Genomic DNA, 15,641 nt, shown 5'->3' with positions numbered 1-15,641 from the left:
GATTGATGTGTAACCAACACTCTTTCAGATCAGTTGCATGTAAAGCCTGCCCAGGGTCCACTCTATCAGTCAATCAATCACTCAATCAATCAATCAGTCATATTTATAGAGCACCGACCTGTGTGCTGAATACTGTACTGAGAGTTTGGGAGAGTACAATAGTACAGTCAGTCAGTAGGTCAGTCACATTTATTGAGCACTTACTGTGTACAGGGCACTGTACTGAGCTCTTAGGGACTGTACAATATAGCAATATGAGACACATTCCCTGCCCCCAATGAACTTACAGTCTAGAGTGGGAGACTAACATTGATATAAATGAATAAATTATGGATATGCACATAATAATAATAATAATGATGGTATTTGTTAAGCGTTTACTATGTGCCAAACACTGTTCTACATGCTTTGAGTGCTTTGAGTCTAAGGGAGGAGTGAATAAAGGCTGCAAATCCAAGTGCAAGGGCAACACAAAAGGGAATGGGATAAGACGAGATGAGGCTTTAGTCAAGGAAGTCCTCTTGGAAGAGATGTGCTTTTAATAAGGTTTTGAAGTTGGGGAGAGTGATCACCTATTGGATATGAAGTGGGAGGGTATTCCAGGCCAGAGGCTGGATGAGGGCAAGAGGTTGACAGTGAGATAGATGAGGGAGAGATACGGCGAGTAGGTGGGCATTAGAGGAGCGAAGAGTGCAGGCTGGGTTTTGGCAGGAAATCAGAGAGGTAAAGTAAGAGTAGGCAAGGCGATTGAGTGCTTTAAAACTGAGGGTAAGGAGTTTCTATTTGACGCAGAGGTGGATTGACACCCACTGGAGGTTCTTGAGGAATGGGGAAACTTGGACTAAATGTTTTTGTAGAAAAATGATCCGGGGATAAAACTGACTGGACTGGAATGGGGAGAGACAGGAAACAAGGAGATCAGTTAAGGGGGCTGCTACAGAAATCAAGGTGGGTGAGGATTAGTGCTTGGATTATTATTATTATTATTATTATTATTATTATATAATTGTATGATAATAATTGTGGTATTTGTTAAGCACTTATTACACATTGTACTAAGCACTGGGGTGGTTACAAACAAATCAGGTTGGACACAGTCCCTGTTTCACATGAGGCTGACAGTCTCAATCCCCATTTTACAAATGAGGAAACAGAGGCACAGAGAAGTGAAGAGACTTGCCCAAAGTCACACAGCAGACACATGGAGGAGCCAGGATTAGAACCCATGAACTTCTGACTTCCAGGCTTGTACTCTATCCATTACGCCATGCTCATGGTAACAATTAAGAGTAATAATAATAATAATAATGGCATTTGTTAAGCGCTTACTATGTGTGAAGCACTTCTAAGCCCTGGGCACTATTGCCTATTCACAGGGCCTGAACCATTTTGTTTTCTCCCTCATAGTGCTGCAATATTTTTGAAGATTCTGGTGTAAAAAAGTCACCTCATTTCAATTTGCTGTATTTTAGCCTAGTCTGTCTTCTGCTGTTGTCTCTCAGACATCCACCAAAGCCACACTGAAATTTTCTTCACTGGATCTCAAAATATTTCTTCTGTCTTCTCTGTTAATGGTCCTCTGATTTCAGCTGCTCAAAACAATGGTCTCTAGAGCAAATGTAATGACCAACTTTGCACATAGCTGTGAGAACCGGATTTACCATAGACACCTCATTAGATTCCTAGAGCAGTTCCACTCAGTGTCATACTTGGCACAGTGCTATCAGTTGTTGAGACAGACTCATTTACAAAGAGGCCCTGAAGCCTAGTCAGGCTACAACCACTGAAGGGATGCTTGTCACACCATCACTGGGCGGGATGGTTGAGGAAAATGAATGGCAACAGGATTCCTGAACAGCTGAACTCCAATTTTCTGTTGAAAAATATTACCATTCATTCATTCATTCAATCATACTTATTGAGCACTTACTGTGTGCAGAGCACTGTACTAAGCATTTGGGGAAGTACAAATCGGCAACATATGGAGACGGTCCCCACCCGACAACGGGCTCGCAGTCTAGAAGATGGGCTCACAGCAAAGAGGGGTGTTTTCTCTCTGAAAGAGTGTACTTATCACTAAGATTCTTCTGCATAAATAGAATCCATAGAGGGTCTTTAGAGCCCTCAGCCTCAGTTACTATGAAACGGAAACAGAACTGCATTTATTATTATTATTATTATTATTATTATTATTATTGTTGTTGTTGTTGTGGATGGTATTTGTTAAGTGCTTATTATGAACCAGGCACTGTACTAAGTGTTGGAATATATACAAGCTAATCATGTTGGACACATACAGTGTTCCACATGAAGCTCACAGTCATATTCCCTCCCGCTAATCTCCTCACCGTGCCTCGTTCTCGCCTGTTCTGCTGTCGACCCCTGGCCCACGTCATCCCCCAGGCCTGGAATGCCCTCCCTCTGCCCATCTGCCAAGCTAGCTCTCTTCCTCCCTTCAAGGCCCTACTGAGAGCTCACCTCCTCCAGGAGGCCTTCCCAGGCTGAGCCCCCTCCTTCCTCTCCCCCTCGTCCCCCTCTCCATCCCCCCATCTTACCTCCTTCCCTTCGCCACAGCACCTGTATATATGTATATATGTTTGTACATATTCATTACTCTATTTATTTATTTATTTTACCTGTACATATCTATCCTATTTATTTTCTTTTGTTAGTATGTTTGGTTTTGTTCTCTGTCTCCCCCTTCTAGACTGTGAGCCCGCTGTTGGGTAGGGACTGTCTCTATGTGTTGCCGACTTGTACTTCCCAAGCGCTTAGTACAGTGCTCTGCACACAGTAAGTGATCAATAAATATGATTGATTGATTGATTGATTCCCTTATTATAAAGATTAAGGAACTGAGCCACAGAGAAGTGAAGTAACTTGACCAAGGTCACACAGCAGGCAAGCGGAGGAGCCATGATTAGAACCCAAGTCCTTTGAATCTCAGTCCCATTCTCAATCCACTAGGCCCCACTGCTTCATTATGTGTTTACAATGTGCCAAGCACTGTACTAAGTGTGGGGTAGATACAATACAATCAAATCAAACATAGTCCCGGTACCCCTGGCTCAGTGGAAAGTGTATGGGCTTTGGAGACAGAGCTCATGGGTTGAAATCCCGGCTCCGCCAATTGTCAGCCGTGTGACTTTGGGCAAGTCACTTAACTTCCCTGTGCCTCAGTTTCCTCATCTGTAAATTGGGGACTAAGATGTGAGCCCCACGTGGGACAACCTGATCACCTTGTAACCTCCCCAGTGCTTAGAACAGTGCTTTGCACATAGTAAGCGCTTAATAAATGCCATTATATAAAAAAAACCTCATGAGGTTCATATTCAGAGGCATGTGGGGGGGGAACTGGTATTATTCCCCATTTTACAGATGAGGAAACTGAGGCACAGAGAAGTTAAGTGAAGTGCTTTGCCCAAAATGGCACAGCGAGCAAGTGATAAAGCTGGGATTAGAACCCAGGTCTCCTGACTCCCAGTACTGTACTCTTTCCACTAGACTACGCTACTTCTCCTGCTATGCAGCATTTTCCAGGCCTTACCCCTTGGACCTCCAAAATTTGTCCCTTGTGAATGATTCTGTGGATGAATCTTTTCTACAGTCCTGAGCTCCTCACTGGAACAAATGAGAGGATTGTGGATCTATCCACCCAGCATTTTACTGAGGAGCGTTTCTTACTGCTTGGTCAAAACTAGGGAATGTTTAAGTGGTGCCTGGAGTAATGAAAAATTCATCATATTTGCTTTGAAATTCACCCCATGTAAAATCATAGAGCAGACTTTGAGGGAGATTAAAGATGGAGGCAGCTGTGGCTGGCCTCAGAGTTTGTCTCAATAGAGTCGTCAAATTAAGCAGTTTGGGCCAGAGTTCCTGGCACAATCAACCTTTTATTTCTGAGTTTCAGAGAGCAGAGCTCCCTTCCTCTCTTCTCTCAGCAGTGAGGCATGGATGGCAGTCAAAAAGAAGTGGGCTGGGTCGGAATCGAACCAGACAAATGCTAGGACTATGAGGGTAACAGGAAGGATAGGGACATTTTGTGTGGGTAAAGTCAGTAATTGACACTGCTTCCTGGGCACTTGCTCAAAATTCATCTAGGGATGAACAGCGTGGCCTAGTGGGAAGAGCTTGGGCCTGGGGATTTGGGTTCTAATCCAGGAATCACCCTTGCCTGCTGTGTGACCTAGGGAAAGCCCCTGAATTTCTCTGGGACCCAGCCATTCTTCTTCTCTCTTATATTGTGAGCCCTGTCTGGGACAGGGACTGTGTCCAATCTGACTGTCTTTTATGTATCTCAGTATTTAGCATAGTTCTTGGCATATAGCAATTGGTCAGTTGATTGTAATTATTGAGTGCTTACTGTGTGCAGAGCACTGCACTAAGCTCTTGGGAGACTACAATATAACAATATAACAGACACATTCTCTGCCCATTACGAGTTTTCAGTCTAGAGGGGGAGACGGATATTAATGTATATTAATAAATGACAGAAAGGTGCATAAGTGCTGTGGGGTTGAGGGTTGTGAATGAAGGGAGTAAATCAAGATGACACAGAAGGAAATGGGAGAAGAGGAAAGAAAGGGTTAGTCAGGGAAGGCATCTTGGAGATGTACCTTTAATAAGGCTTTGAAGATGGGGAGAATAATTGTCAGACAAGAAGAGGGAGTGTGTTCCAGTCCAGAAGCAGTACGTGGGCCGGAGGTCAGCATTAAGATAAATGAGATTGAGGTGCAGTGATTAGGTTGGCATTAGAAGAGTGAAATGCCCAGGCTGGGTTGTAGTAGGAGAGTAGCGAGGTGAGGTAGGAGGGAGCAAGGTGATTGAATGCTTTAAAGCCTTTGGTAAAGAGTTTTTGTCTGATGTGGAGATGGGTGGGCAACCACTGAAGGTTCTTGAAGAGTGCAGAAACGTGGACTGAAAATGAAAATGATCTGGGCAGCAGAGTGGAGTGGGGAGAGACAGGAGGGAGGAAAGTCAGCAAGAAGGCTGATGCAGTAGTCTGGAAGGGGTAGAGTAAAGGATTGAATTAACGCACTAAACTCTTGGGAGATTACAATATAACAATATAACAGACACATTCTCTGCCCACAACGAGTTTTCAGTCTAGGGGGGAGACAGTAAGCACTCAATAAATTCAATTGAATGAACACTCAATAAATTCGATTGAATGAATGAATGTAATAATAATAATTATGGTATTTGTTAAGCACTTACTAAGTGCTTAACTTAGTGAAGCAGTGTGGCTCAGTGGAAAAAGCCCGGGCTTTGTAGTCACAGGTCATGGGTTCAAATCCCAGCTCCACCAATTGTCAGCTGTGTAACTTTGGGCAAGTCACTTAAGTTCTCTGGGCCTCAGTTACCTCATCTGTAAAATGGGATTAAGACTGTGAGCCCCCCATGGGACAACCTGATCACCTTGTAACCTCCCCAGTGCTCAGAACAGTGCTTTGCACATAGTAAGTGCTTAATAAATGCCATTGTAAGAAAAAAGTGCCAACCACTGGTCTAAGCCCTGGGGTACATACAAGATAATCATGTTGTCCCACGTGGGGCTCACAGTCTCAATCCCCTTTTTACAGATGAGGTTACTGAGGCACAGAAAAGTAAAGTGACTTGCCCAAGGTCACACAGTAGACAAGTGCAAGAGCCAGGATTAGAACCTTTTGACTCTCAGGCCCTTGCTCTATCCACTATGCCACGCTGCTTCTCTATAGCAGTGTGGATAGAGAGGAAAGGGCAGATTTTAGGGATGTTATGAAGGTTGAACTGAGGAATTCATGTCAGAATATGTGGGTTGAATGAAAGAGAGGAGCCTAGGATAACGTCAAGGTTATGGGCTTGTTAGACAGGAAGGATGATAGTGCTGTCTACAGTGACAGAAAAGTCAGGGGGAGGATACAGTTTGGGTGGGAAGTAAGGTGCTCTGTTTTGCACATGTTAAATTTGAGGTGTCAGCAGGACATCCAAATACAGAGGTCCTGAAGGTGGGAGCAATTGGGAGACTGCTGAGAAGATGAGAGATCAAGGGTGGAGATATAGATTTGGGAATCATCTTCATAAAAGTGGTAGTTAAAGCCATGGGAGAAAATGAGGTCTCCAAGGAAGTGGCTGTAGATGGAGAATAGAAGGTAACTTAGAACTGAACTTAAGGGACACCCACAGTTAAGGGGTGGAAGGCAGAAGAGGAGCCCATGGAGACGTACAAATATTTTATTATCATTATTATTTATTATTATTATCATCATCATGGTTATCAGGGAGCCTACCCCTCTGGAGATGGGCATAATTTGATCCCTATAGATGAACATAAAGAAAAACAGTGGGACTTAATGGAGAGAGCATGAGTCTGGGAGTCAGAAGGACCTGAGTTCTAATCCTAGCTCTGTCACTTGTCTGCTGTGTGAACTTGGGCAAGATACTTCACTTCTCTGTGCCTCAGTTACCTCACCTATAAAATGAGAATTAAGACTGTGAGCCCCATGTGGGACTTGGACGGTGTCCAACCTATTAGCTTGTATCTATCCCCGAGCTTAGTAGAGAGTCCGACACATAGAAAGTGCTTGACAAATACCATAAAACCCCCCTTTCCCTATGTTCTGTCTTCCTCCATGGCCTTATCAGGGTACATCCCTTCTTCCAAACCCACCCTTGTCTCCCACTGGCTGTTGCAGTCCCAGGTGGGGAGTGGGATGTCTCCCCCATCATGCATCCCCTTCAGCTTCCCTTCTACCCAGCTATTCAGATAGCACTTCCCCTGCACTGGAAGAAGCATGGCCTGATGAAAAGATGTCAAGTTTGGGAATCAGAGAACCTAGTGCTAATCTCTAGACTGAAAGCTCGCTGTGGTCAGGGAATGAGTCTGTTGACTCTGTTATATCGTCCTCTCCCAGGAGCTAATTACAGTACTCTGCACATAGTCAGCACTCAATAACTACCATCAATGATGATAATACCAGCATGCCTGCTGTGTGAGCTAGGGCGAGTCTCTTAACTTAGCTGGGCCTCAGTTTCTTTAGCTGTAAAACAAGGACTCAATACCTGTTCTCCCTTCTGCTTAACAGTTCTCTGTCTCCCCCTTTTAGACTGTGAGCCCACTGTTGGGTAGGGACTGTCTCTATATGTTGCCAATTTGTACTTCCCAAGCGCTTAGTACAGTGCTCTGCACATAGTAAGCGCTCAATAAATACGATTGATGATGATGATGATGATGATTATGATTCATTCATTCAATCGTATTTATTGAGTGCTTACTGTGTGCAGAGCACTGTACTAAGCTCTTGGGAAGTACAAGTTGGCAACATATAGAGATGGTCCCTACCCAACAACGGGCTCACATTCTAGAAGGGGGAAACAGACAACAAAACAAAGCATGTGGACAGTTGTCAAGTCATCAGAATAAATAGAAGTAAAGCTAGATGCACATCATTAACAAAATAAATAGAATAGTAAATATGTACAAGTAAAATAAATAGAGTAATAAATCTGTACAGACATATATACAGGTGCTGTGGGGAGGGGAAGGAGGTAGGGTGGGGGGGATGGGGAGGGGGAGATGGAAAAGGGGGCTCAGTCTGGGAAGGCCTCCTGGAGGAGGTGAGCTCTCAGTAGGGCTTTGAAGGGAGGAAGAGAGATAGCTTGGCAGATGTGCAGAGGGAGGGCATTCCAGACCAGGGGGAGGACGTGGGCCGGGGGTCAACAGCGGGACAGGCGAGAACGAGGCACAGTGAGGAGGTTAGCAGCAGAGGAGTGGAGGGTGCGGGCTGGGACATAGAGGGAGAGAAGGGAGGTGAGGTAGGAGGGGGTGAGGTGATGGAGAGCCTTGAAGCCAAGAGTGAGGAGTTTTTGCTTGATGCGTAGGTTGGCTGGTAGCCACTGGAGATCTTTGAGGAGGGGAGTAACATGCCCAGAGCGTTTCTGCACAAAGATGATCCGGGCAGCAGCATGAAGTATAGACTTAAGTGAAGAGAGACAGGAGGATGGGAGATCAGAGAGGAGGCTGATGCAGTAATCCAGTCAGGATAGGATGAGAGATTGAACCAGCAGGGTAGCGGTTTGGATGGAGAGGAAAGGGCGGATCATGGCGATGTTGCGGAGATGAGACCGGCAGGTTTTGGTGACGGATTGGATGTGAGGGGTGAACTAGAGAGCGGAGTCAAGGATGACACCAAGGTTGTGGGCTTGTGAGACGGGAAGGATGGTAGTGCCGTCTACAGTGACTCCCTTGTGGGACTGGGACTTTGTCCGACTTGTTTATCTCATCTCTACCCTGGTGCTTAGTACAGTGCTTGGCACAGAGTAAGTACTTTACAAATACCATGATCATCCTCATTACTGCCTGAGGTTTATATTGGTGTGTGATGCAGAAGCAGCCTGGCCTAGTGGAAAGAGCATGGGCCTGGAAATCAGAAGATGGGGGTTCTAATTCTGGCCCTGCCTTGTGACCTTGGGCAAGTCATTTAACATCTCTGTGCCTCAGTTCCCCTGTCTCTAAAATGGAAATTAAAATATGAGCCCCACAGTGCTTGGTACATAGTAAACGCTTAACAAATACCATCATTATTATTATTATTATTATATGGAACAGGGACTGTGTCCAACCTGAATACCTTGTATCTATCCCTGTGCTTAGAACAGTGCTTAGCACATATAGTAAGTGCTTAACAAATACCACAATTAGTATTCTCATTATTATTATTATTATTATTATTATTATTATTATAAGAAATCCTCCCTATAGATTGCGGACAGGGGATGGATCTTCTTATTGTTGTGTTATACTCTCCCGGGAGCTTAATACAGCGCTCTGCACAATGTAAGAGCTCAATAAACACGACTGAATGAATGAAAGAATGAGTATTCTGGGCTTTGCCATTGGGATAGAGACCCTAATTAGATAAGCAAGCCTGCTGTTCCTTTCCTTGGTCATACCTGGCTACTCTTCTTTGTCCGCGTTTCCCTAGGGGAAATGCTAAGGTGGAATCTGCTAGATATCTAAGTTCTGCAGAGCGCAAAGGCTCTGTTCCTCCTGGGAGAGGGGGAGTCTCAGTCCATAATGCAGAAGAAAAGAGTCATTTTGGGATAGAGCCCGGACCAGGGCAAAGCCTGCAAATCGGAGAGCCCCAGGGGAAAGAGTCTTTTGGATTTCAGGAAGCCAAAAATGCTCTTTGAATGTCACAGTCTGCCAGTGCTGCAGTGAGCAGTAGTTTCAATACTCATAATACAAAGTGGTGAAACACGTTCAGATTGAAATTGCAGAAATACTGCTATTGCAACACCTCTAAGGGCACTTCACACTGGTAAAGTAAATAAAATGGACAGCCTGGAAAACCTTATTTTAATCTCATAAATATTGGCCAAAAGGACTTCGCTTTGCTTCTCAAGTAATAATTCCTCGCTTTTCACAAATGCAGTTGTTTTCATGCAAAATGGTATAATTTTTAAACAGATTGCTTCCATGCTTGATTTTTCTGATCAATTTGTCATTGAACTCAAAGTCTAATTCTCATATTGGTAATTTTTCTTAACTTAATAGAGTTGGGATGCCACACATGGCTATCTTCATATGAAAAGAACCAAGTATATAATTCAGCCTTGCAATCAACCAATGTTTCCCAAGTGCCTACTGGATGGAGGAGCACTCTGCCCAGGACTTGGACGAGGGCAATAAAATTGGTAGACCTGATTCCTGCCTTCCAGGAGCTTGCAATCTAGCAAGACATGACCTTTCATGCTTGAAAGGAACTGTTTACGCTGACAATTTATATTGCTTTGCTGCCTGGATTAATTGGGGAACAGTGGTGTGACTTCACGATTTGGTCCAGGAGTGAATCCAGGTTCAAAGGTGTGGTAGAGTGAGTTTGAGCTATAGCAGTGCGGCCTAGTGGCAAGAGCATGGACTTGGGAGTCAGAGGATGTGGGTTCTAATCCCAGCTCTACCACTTGTGTGCTATGTGACCTTGGGCAAGTCACTTAACCTCTCTGTGCCTCAGTTACTTCATCTGTAAAATGGAGATTAAGACTGTGAGCCCCACTTGGGACAACCTCTTGACCTTGTAACTACCCCAGAGTTTAGAACAATGCTTGGCACATAATAAGCACTTAACAAATCATTATTATCATTATTATTATTATTGGTATTATATTCCTCTTTCTGTTCCTCTTCCTGCCATAAAAGCTCTCTTATTCCCCTTTCCCACTGGGGAATTCATTCATTCAATCATATTTGTTGATTGCTCACTGTATGCAGAGCACTGTACTAAACTCTTGGAAAGTACAATACAGCAATAAAGAGAGACAATCCCTGCCCACACTGGGCTTATAGTCTAGAAGGGGGGAGATAGATGTCAAAACAAGTAAACAGACATCAATATAAATAAATAGAATTATAGATATGCACATATATACACAAATGCTGTGGTGTGGGGAGAGGGGGTAAAACAAAAGAGAGCCAGTTGGGGCTATGCGAGGGGGAGTCTGGTCTGGGAGCTGAATCTCCTTCTCCCAACAGTGGGCAGGAGAGATCAATCAATCAATGGTATTTATTGAGTGCTTACTGTGTGAAATCTAGGCACAGGGCGCAAGCTTGCGCTAAAGAGAAGTGTGTGGACTGGACTGTAGTAGGAGATCATTGAGTAAAGTTAGAAAAGCAGTGTGGCTTAGTGGCTTCCATCTTACGGACCCGGAAGTCAGAAGGACTTGGGTTCTAATCCCAGCTCTGACACTTTTCTGCTGTGTGACCCTGAGAATTAACTTCTCTGTGCCTCAGTTAGCTCATCTGTAGAATGGGAATTAAGACTGTGAGCCCCACGTGGGCCATGGACTGGGTCCAACCTTGTGTCTACCCCAGCACTTAGTACAGGGCCTGGTGCGTACTAAACACTAAACAAATATCATAAAAAAGAGGGGGCAAGCTTAGTGAATACTTTAAAGCTGATGGTAAGGAGTTTCTGTTTGATGCGGAGGCAGATGGGCAATCACTGCAGGTTACTGAGGAGTGGGGAGATGTGGACTAAATTTTTTTTTTAATAATCTGGGCAGCAGAGTGAATTATAAACTGGAGTGGGGAGAGACAGGAGACAACAAAGTCAGCCATGAGACAGATGCAGTAGTCAGGGTGGGATAGAATGTTTGGATCAGGGTAGTAGCAGTTCATAAGGAGCAGAAGGGGTGGATTTTAATGATGTTGTGAAGTTAGAAGCAATAGGATTTGGTGACAGGTTGAGAGATGAGCATTCCTAGACTTCTACCCATTCTACTGAGAGAGGGAGAGAGAGCACTCTACTTCATTTTTGATGATGATGCTTCAGGCAGTGTGTCCTGATCCATGTGTGGGAGCTTGGCTTCTTAATGAGTAAACAGGAAAAGTCCATTCTGATCAACCCTGATACAGTAGCCAAATCTCCACATCTGGCAATAGAAGCCAGGACAGTTTCATTCATTCATTCAATCATATTTATTGAGTGCTTACTGATGCAAAGCACTGTACTAAGAACTTGGGAGAGGACACTATAGCAATAAATTGACACTTTCCCCACCCACAATGAGCTTACAGTCTAGAGGGGGAGAAAGACATTAATAAAAATAAATAAATTACAGATTTGTACCTACGTCCTGTGGGGCTTGTACCAGGGAGTTAGCACCTAGTCCCTGCACCTGGGCCTTCACTTGAGTATAGCCTGTCCTCCTCCCTCTTTCTCATGGAGCTCACAGTGTTATTCCCATTTTACAGATGAGGAAATTGAGGCACAAAGAAGTCAAACGGTCTGCCTAAGTTCACACGACAAGTGGAGGACTCGGCTCTAACCTCTGACTCTTGGTCTCATGCTCTTTTCCTCAGGCCATCAATGCTTTCAAGGAACCTCAGAAGCCATTACGAATCCTGCGTGGTCTGATGAGCTCAATCATAAAATCAGCCCATTAAGGAACTTAATCCACTAGAATCGGGGTACTGATTTTGTCTTGCAAATCATTGATCATGCCATTTTCAGTGGATGCAGTTATCCAGTTGGAATCTTATATTTATGGGGGAGATGTACATAATACAATAAAAAATGTAAATAGGACAGGATACTGATGATTTACTGAAACTATCTCCTTTTCTTTAGCTGCCCCAAGACAGTGCATTGAACTGCATTTTGATGAAAAATACTCTATAGAGCCTTCTTGGGAGTGTAAGTTTGATCACATTGAAGTGCGCGATGGACCTTTTGGCTTTTCTCCAATTATTGGACGTTTCTGTGGACAGCAAAATCCACCTGTAATAAAATCCAGTGGCAGATTCCTATGGATTAAATTTTTTGCTGATGGAGAGCTAGAATCTACAGGATTTTCAGCTCGCTATAATTTCACACCTGGTAAGTAGAGATTCCTTTTCTGATATGAATCGGTTTCTTTTCTTCAGGAGACATTTGAATGCCGAAGTTCGTCTTTTTTCAAGAAAAGCATATTTTAATTGTGTAGAAAATTTTATGTATCTCATTTTGTTCAATTCAGAAATGTACAGATTAAAAATCGCTTCTCCACAGTGGATTTTTAAAACCCATAGTGCAAGTGATTGAGTCCTTTCTGAACTAAGCAGTTTGAGTGAGATTTTGTAATACAAAAGCCCTCTAGATTCCTGGAATCACAAAGACGATATTGAGTATTCACTGCGAGACATAAAATAATTCCAGGAAAATGACCCATGGAGAAGGACTTTTAAAATAGGGTAAATCATTTCTGAAAATAACATTATTTTTTAGTTGTTTAGGTCCCACTGAGGAGAAAACTAATCTCCCTTCAGAAAAACAACTAACACCTTATGGATACCTCTACAGCTATGTTCATTTGCTCTTTAATTGGCTATTGTAAAATGAAAGTCCACAGTGATCATCCCACATCTGGCAACATGCTGAGCTGATATAATATGATAAAGCATGTTTCTTTCCAATCTCCATATTTTATTTTGGTCTTGGGGCTGCAGGGGGACTGCACTGCAGTGATTGAGGTTTTGATAAAGTTGGAAATGTTTCTGATGTACAGAACACAAATCACCCAAGCTAAATGCAAGGAGCAGGGCTTGTAATCATTTCTCTATCTGTCAGTGTCTGGCCACTGTCTCTCTCTGGTTATGGCACAGCTAATAACAGCCTCTGGAACAGAAATAACCCAGTTTGGCAACTGGACTTTTGGGTGATTGTTCTCAGGGAGAGCGTAATGTCCATGAGTGAGTGCATCTGTGGTTCTATTCCAGTAATGATCTCCTGCTTCTCAGACCAGATGTGTTTTTCGTGACCCAATATTGACCTTGGAAACCATATGGCCAAATGCCTTATTTATCATGAAGGAGAACGGGAGATAATCAAAGGGGAACTGGATTATCTAGGAAAGTATGTGCCTTAACAATAGGGGATGTCTCAGAATTTCTGCGTTTATGTCCTGGTCTTCTGGGGTACTTTGACACTCCTTTTTTACTTCTGCCTCAGTCTCTCTGGATTCCTTTGTGAGGATTTCTTTCTGTGTATATCTATTTTACTCATATGAGTTTTCCCACTGGGCTTTTTTGTGTAGAACCACCTGGGTGTGTTCTATCTGCTACTATACTTATGTGTTTGTGTATGTGCCTGAATATCCTTAGGTGGGTCTCCAAGAGAGAATATGGTGTGTGAGTGTGTGTGTGTGTGTGTGTGTGTGTGTGTGTGTGTGTATGTACTTAGATTGTGTGTCTCTCTGACTCATTCCCTGCATCTTTATGTTTGCCTGTGTGAACTTGTGTGCTTTGTGTGTGTGTGTGTGTCTGTATGTCTGTGTGCATGCATGAGAGAGCTGGTAAGAGTGTATATGTGTGCGTGATCTCGGTGCATGATAAGCACATGTTCAAACATGTTTCTGGAACCGTGTGTGCATTTGTAGAAGCATGTTAAGGTTTCCAGTGTGGGGAGGGATGTGCTTATCTCTAGGCATGTGTCACTATGTTTGATTGTGTATCAGTCTGTGTTTTCATTGACCCTGGGACCTGGGGAGCCCTGGGAATCCTTGGGTGCATGGACAGCTCCAGGGACCTGAGGAGCTCGTAGCTAGAAGAGGGAAAGGGCTCCTGGTGTAAGAGGGAAGGCAACTCTGCTTCATCCAACCCAGATGTCTGTGGGCTCTCCTGTCTCCACTCCTATCCCAGGAGTCTTGGGACTCTGGCCACTTCCTGGCTGGGCTTCACTGAGATCTGGGGGGATGTCCAGTATTGGGGTTGCAGCCAGATCAGGTGCCTTTTCTGGGTTTTGTGGGCAGCAGTTGCAGCTTGAATTCTGCAGGCAAAGCAATGATGAGTCTTTGAGGAGAGTTGGCAATGCTCCAGGTTGGAAGGAGGGTGGGGTCTGGCCAATCAGGGCCTGGGGTTAGGTGGTTTGCGGCCAGTGCTGTAGCTGCAAAGGCTCATAGCTCTGTGGGAATGTAGTGACCTAGGGTGAATCGACCTTCTTTGTTTAGCAATACCCAGGTAGATCTGAGAATTAAATGTGGAAATTGTGATTTTTTTTCTGAGACAGAGACTGGAGCAATGTCATTTCTGCATCAGCCCAATGGTTGGCTCTGCCCAAGATTCTGACTCCAATAAAAGCCACAGAAAGTTTGGAGGAACTGAGTGGGGGTTGCTCTGCTGGGTGTTCTGGAAGCAGTATGGCCTTAGGGAAGAAGCCCAGGACTGGGATTCAGGTCTTGTCCGGCTCTGTGACTTGCCTGCTGTGTGATGTTGGGCAAGTCACTTTACTTCTCTGTGGCTCAGTTTCTTCATCGGTAAAATGATGGTTAAATGTGTGCTTGCCCTTTTGCTCAAATAGTGAGTCTCATGTGTGTCAGAGACTGTATCTGATCTAGAGCAGCTTACTAGAGAAGCAGCCTGGCGTAGTGGATAGGGCACAAATCTAGGAATCAGAAGGTCATGGGTTCTAGTCCTGGCTCTGACACTTGTCTGCTGTGTGACCTTGTGCAAGTCACTTCAATTCTCTGTGCCTCAGTTACCTCATCTGTAAAATGGGGATTGAAACTGTGAGCCCCACGTGGGACAGGGATTGTGTCCATCCCAATTTGCTTGTATCCACACTGGTGCTTAATTCAGTGCCTGACATAAAGTAAGCTCTTAACAAATACTACTATTATTATTATGCAATTACCCTGTATCTACTCCTGGGCTTAATACATTGCTTGGCACATAGTAAGAGTTTAAAAAATATCACAGTTATGATTAGTGTATATATCCTTACATTTAGGGATGAATCTTCTATCATCCCCACCTTTTCCTTGACTAACACTTCATGGTCCTATTGCTCATGAATCTAATTTGAACACTTTTTTGAGGTTTCCAACATCCTTCATAGTTCCTTCTACAATTTTTTGGCATGGCATTTGTTAAGTGCTTACTATGTGTAAGGCCATCTACTAAGCACTGGGGTAGATAAGAACTAATCAGGTTGGACACACTTCCTCTCCCAGATGAGTCTCACAGTCTTAATCCCCATTTTACAGATGAGGTAATTGAGACACAGTGACTGAAGCAAGTGATCTGTCCAAGGTCACACAGCAGACAAGGGAGAAGCAGCATGACCTAGTGGATAGAACCCGGACCTGGGAGTTAGAAGACCTGGGTTCTAATCCCAGCTCAGCCAATT

General features: G+C 44.0%; 1 protein-coding gene across 5 annotated transcripts in view; it reads left to right on the top strand.

The window, feature by feature from the left end:
* NETO1 (neuropilin and tolloid like 1) overlaps positions 1–15,641 on the top strand; it is a 160,231-nt gene that overhangs the window by 16,475 nt on the left and 128,115 nt on the right. For 4 of the 5 annotated variants that reach the window (XM_038746526.1, XM_038746525.1, XM_038746523.1 and 1 more), the window contains exon 4: positions 12,108–12,356. The exons of the other annotated variant lie outside the window; for it this stretch is intronic. In XM_038746526.1, coding sequence (XP_038602454.1) covers positions 12,108–12,356 — 249 coding nt within the window. The remainder of the gene's footprint in view (positions 1–12,107; positions 12,357–15,641) is intronic. 5 annotated transcript variants of the gene reach the window in all.

This window comes from Tachyglossus aculeatus, chromosome 5 (assembly GCF_015852505.1).
Source record: "Tachyglossus aculeatus isolate mTacAcu1 chromosome 5, mTacAcu1.pri, whole genome shotgun sequence".
NCBI classification, from domain to species: domain Eukaryota; kingdom Metazoa; phylum Chordata; class Mammalia; order Monotremata; family Tachyglossidae; genus Tachyglossus; species Tachyglossus aculeatus.
The sequence above is the reverse complement of the archived record's forward strand: the minus strand, read 5'-3'. Positions and strand labels throughout refer to the sequence as shown.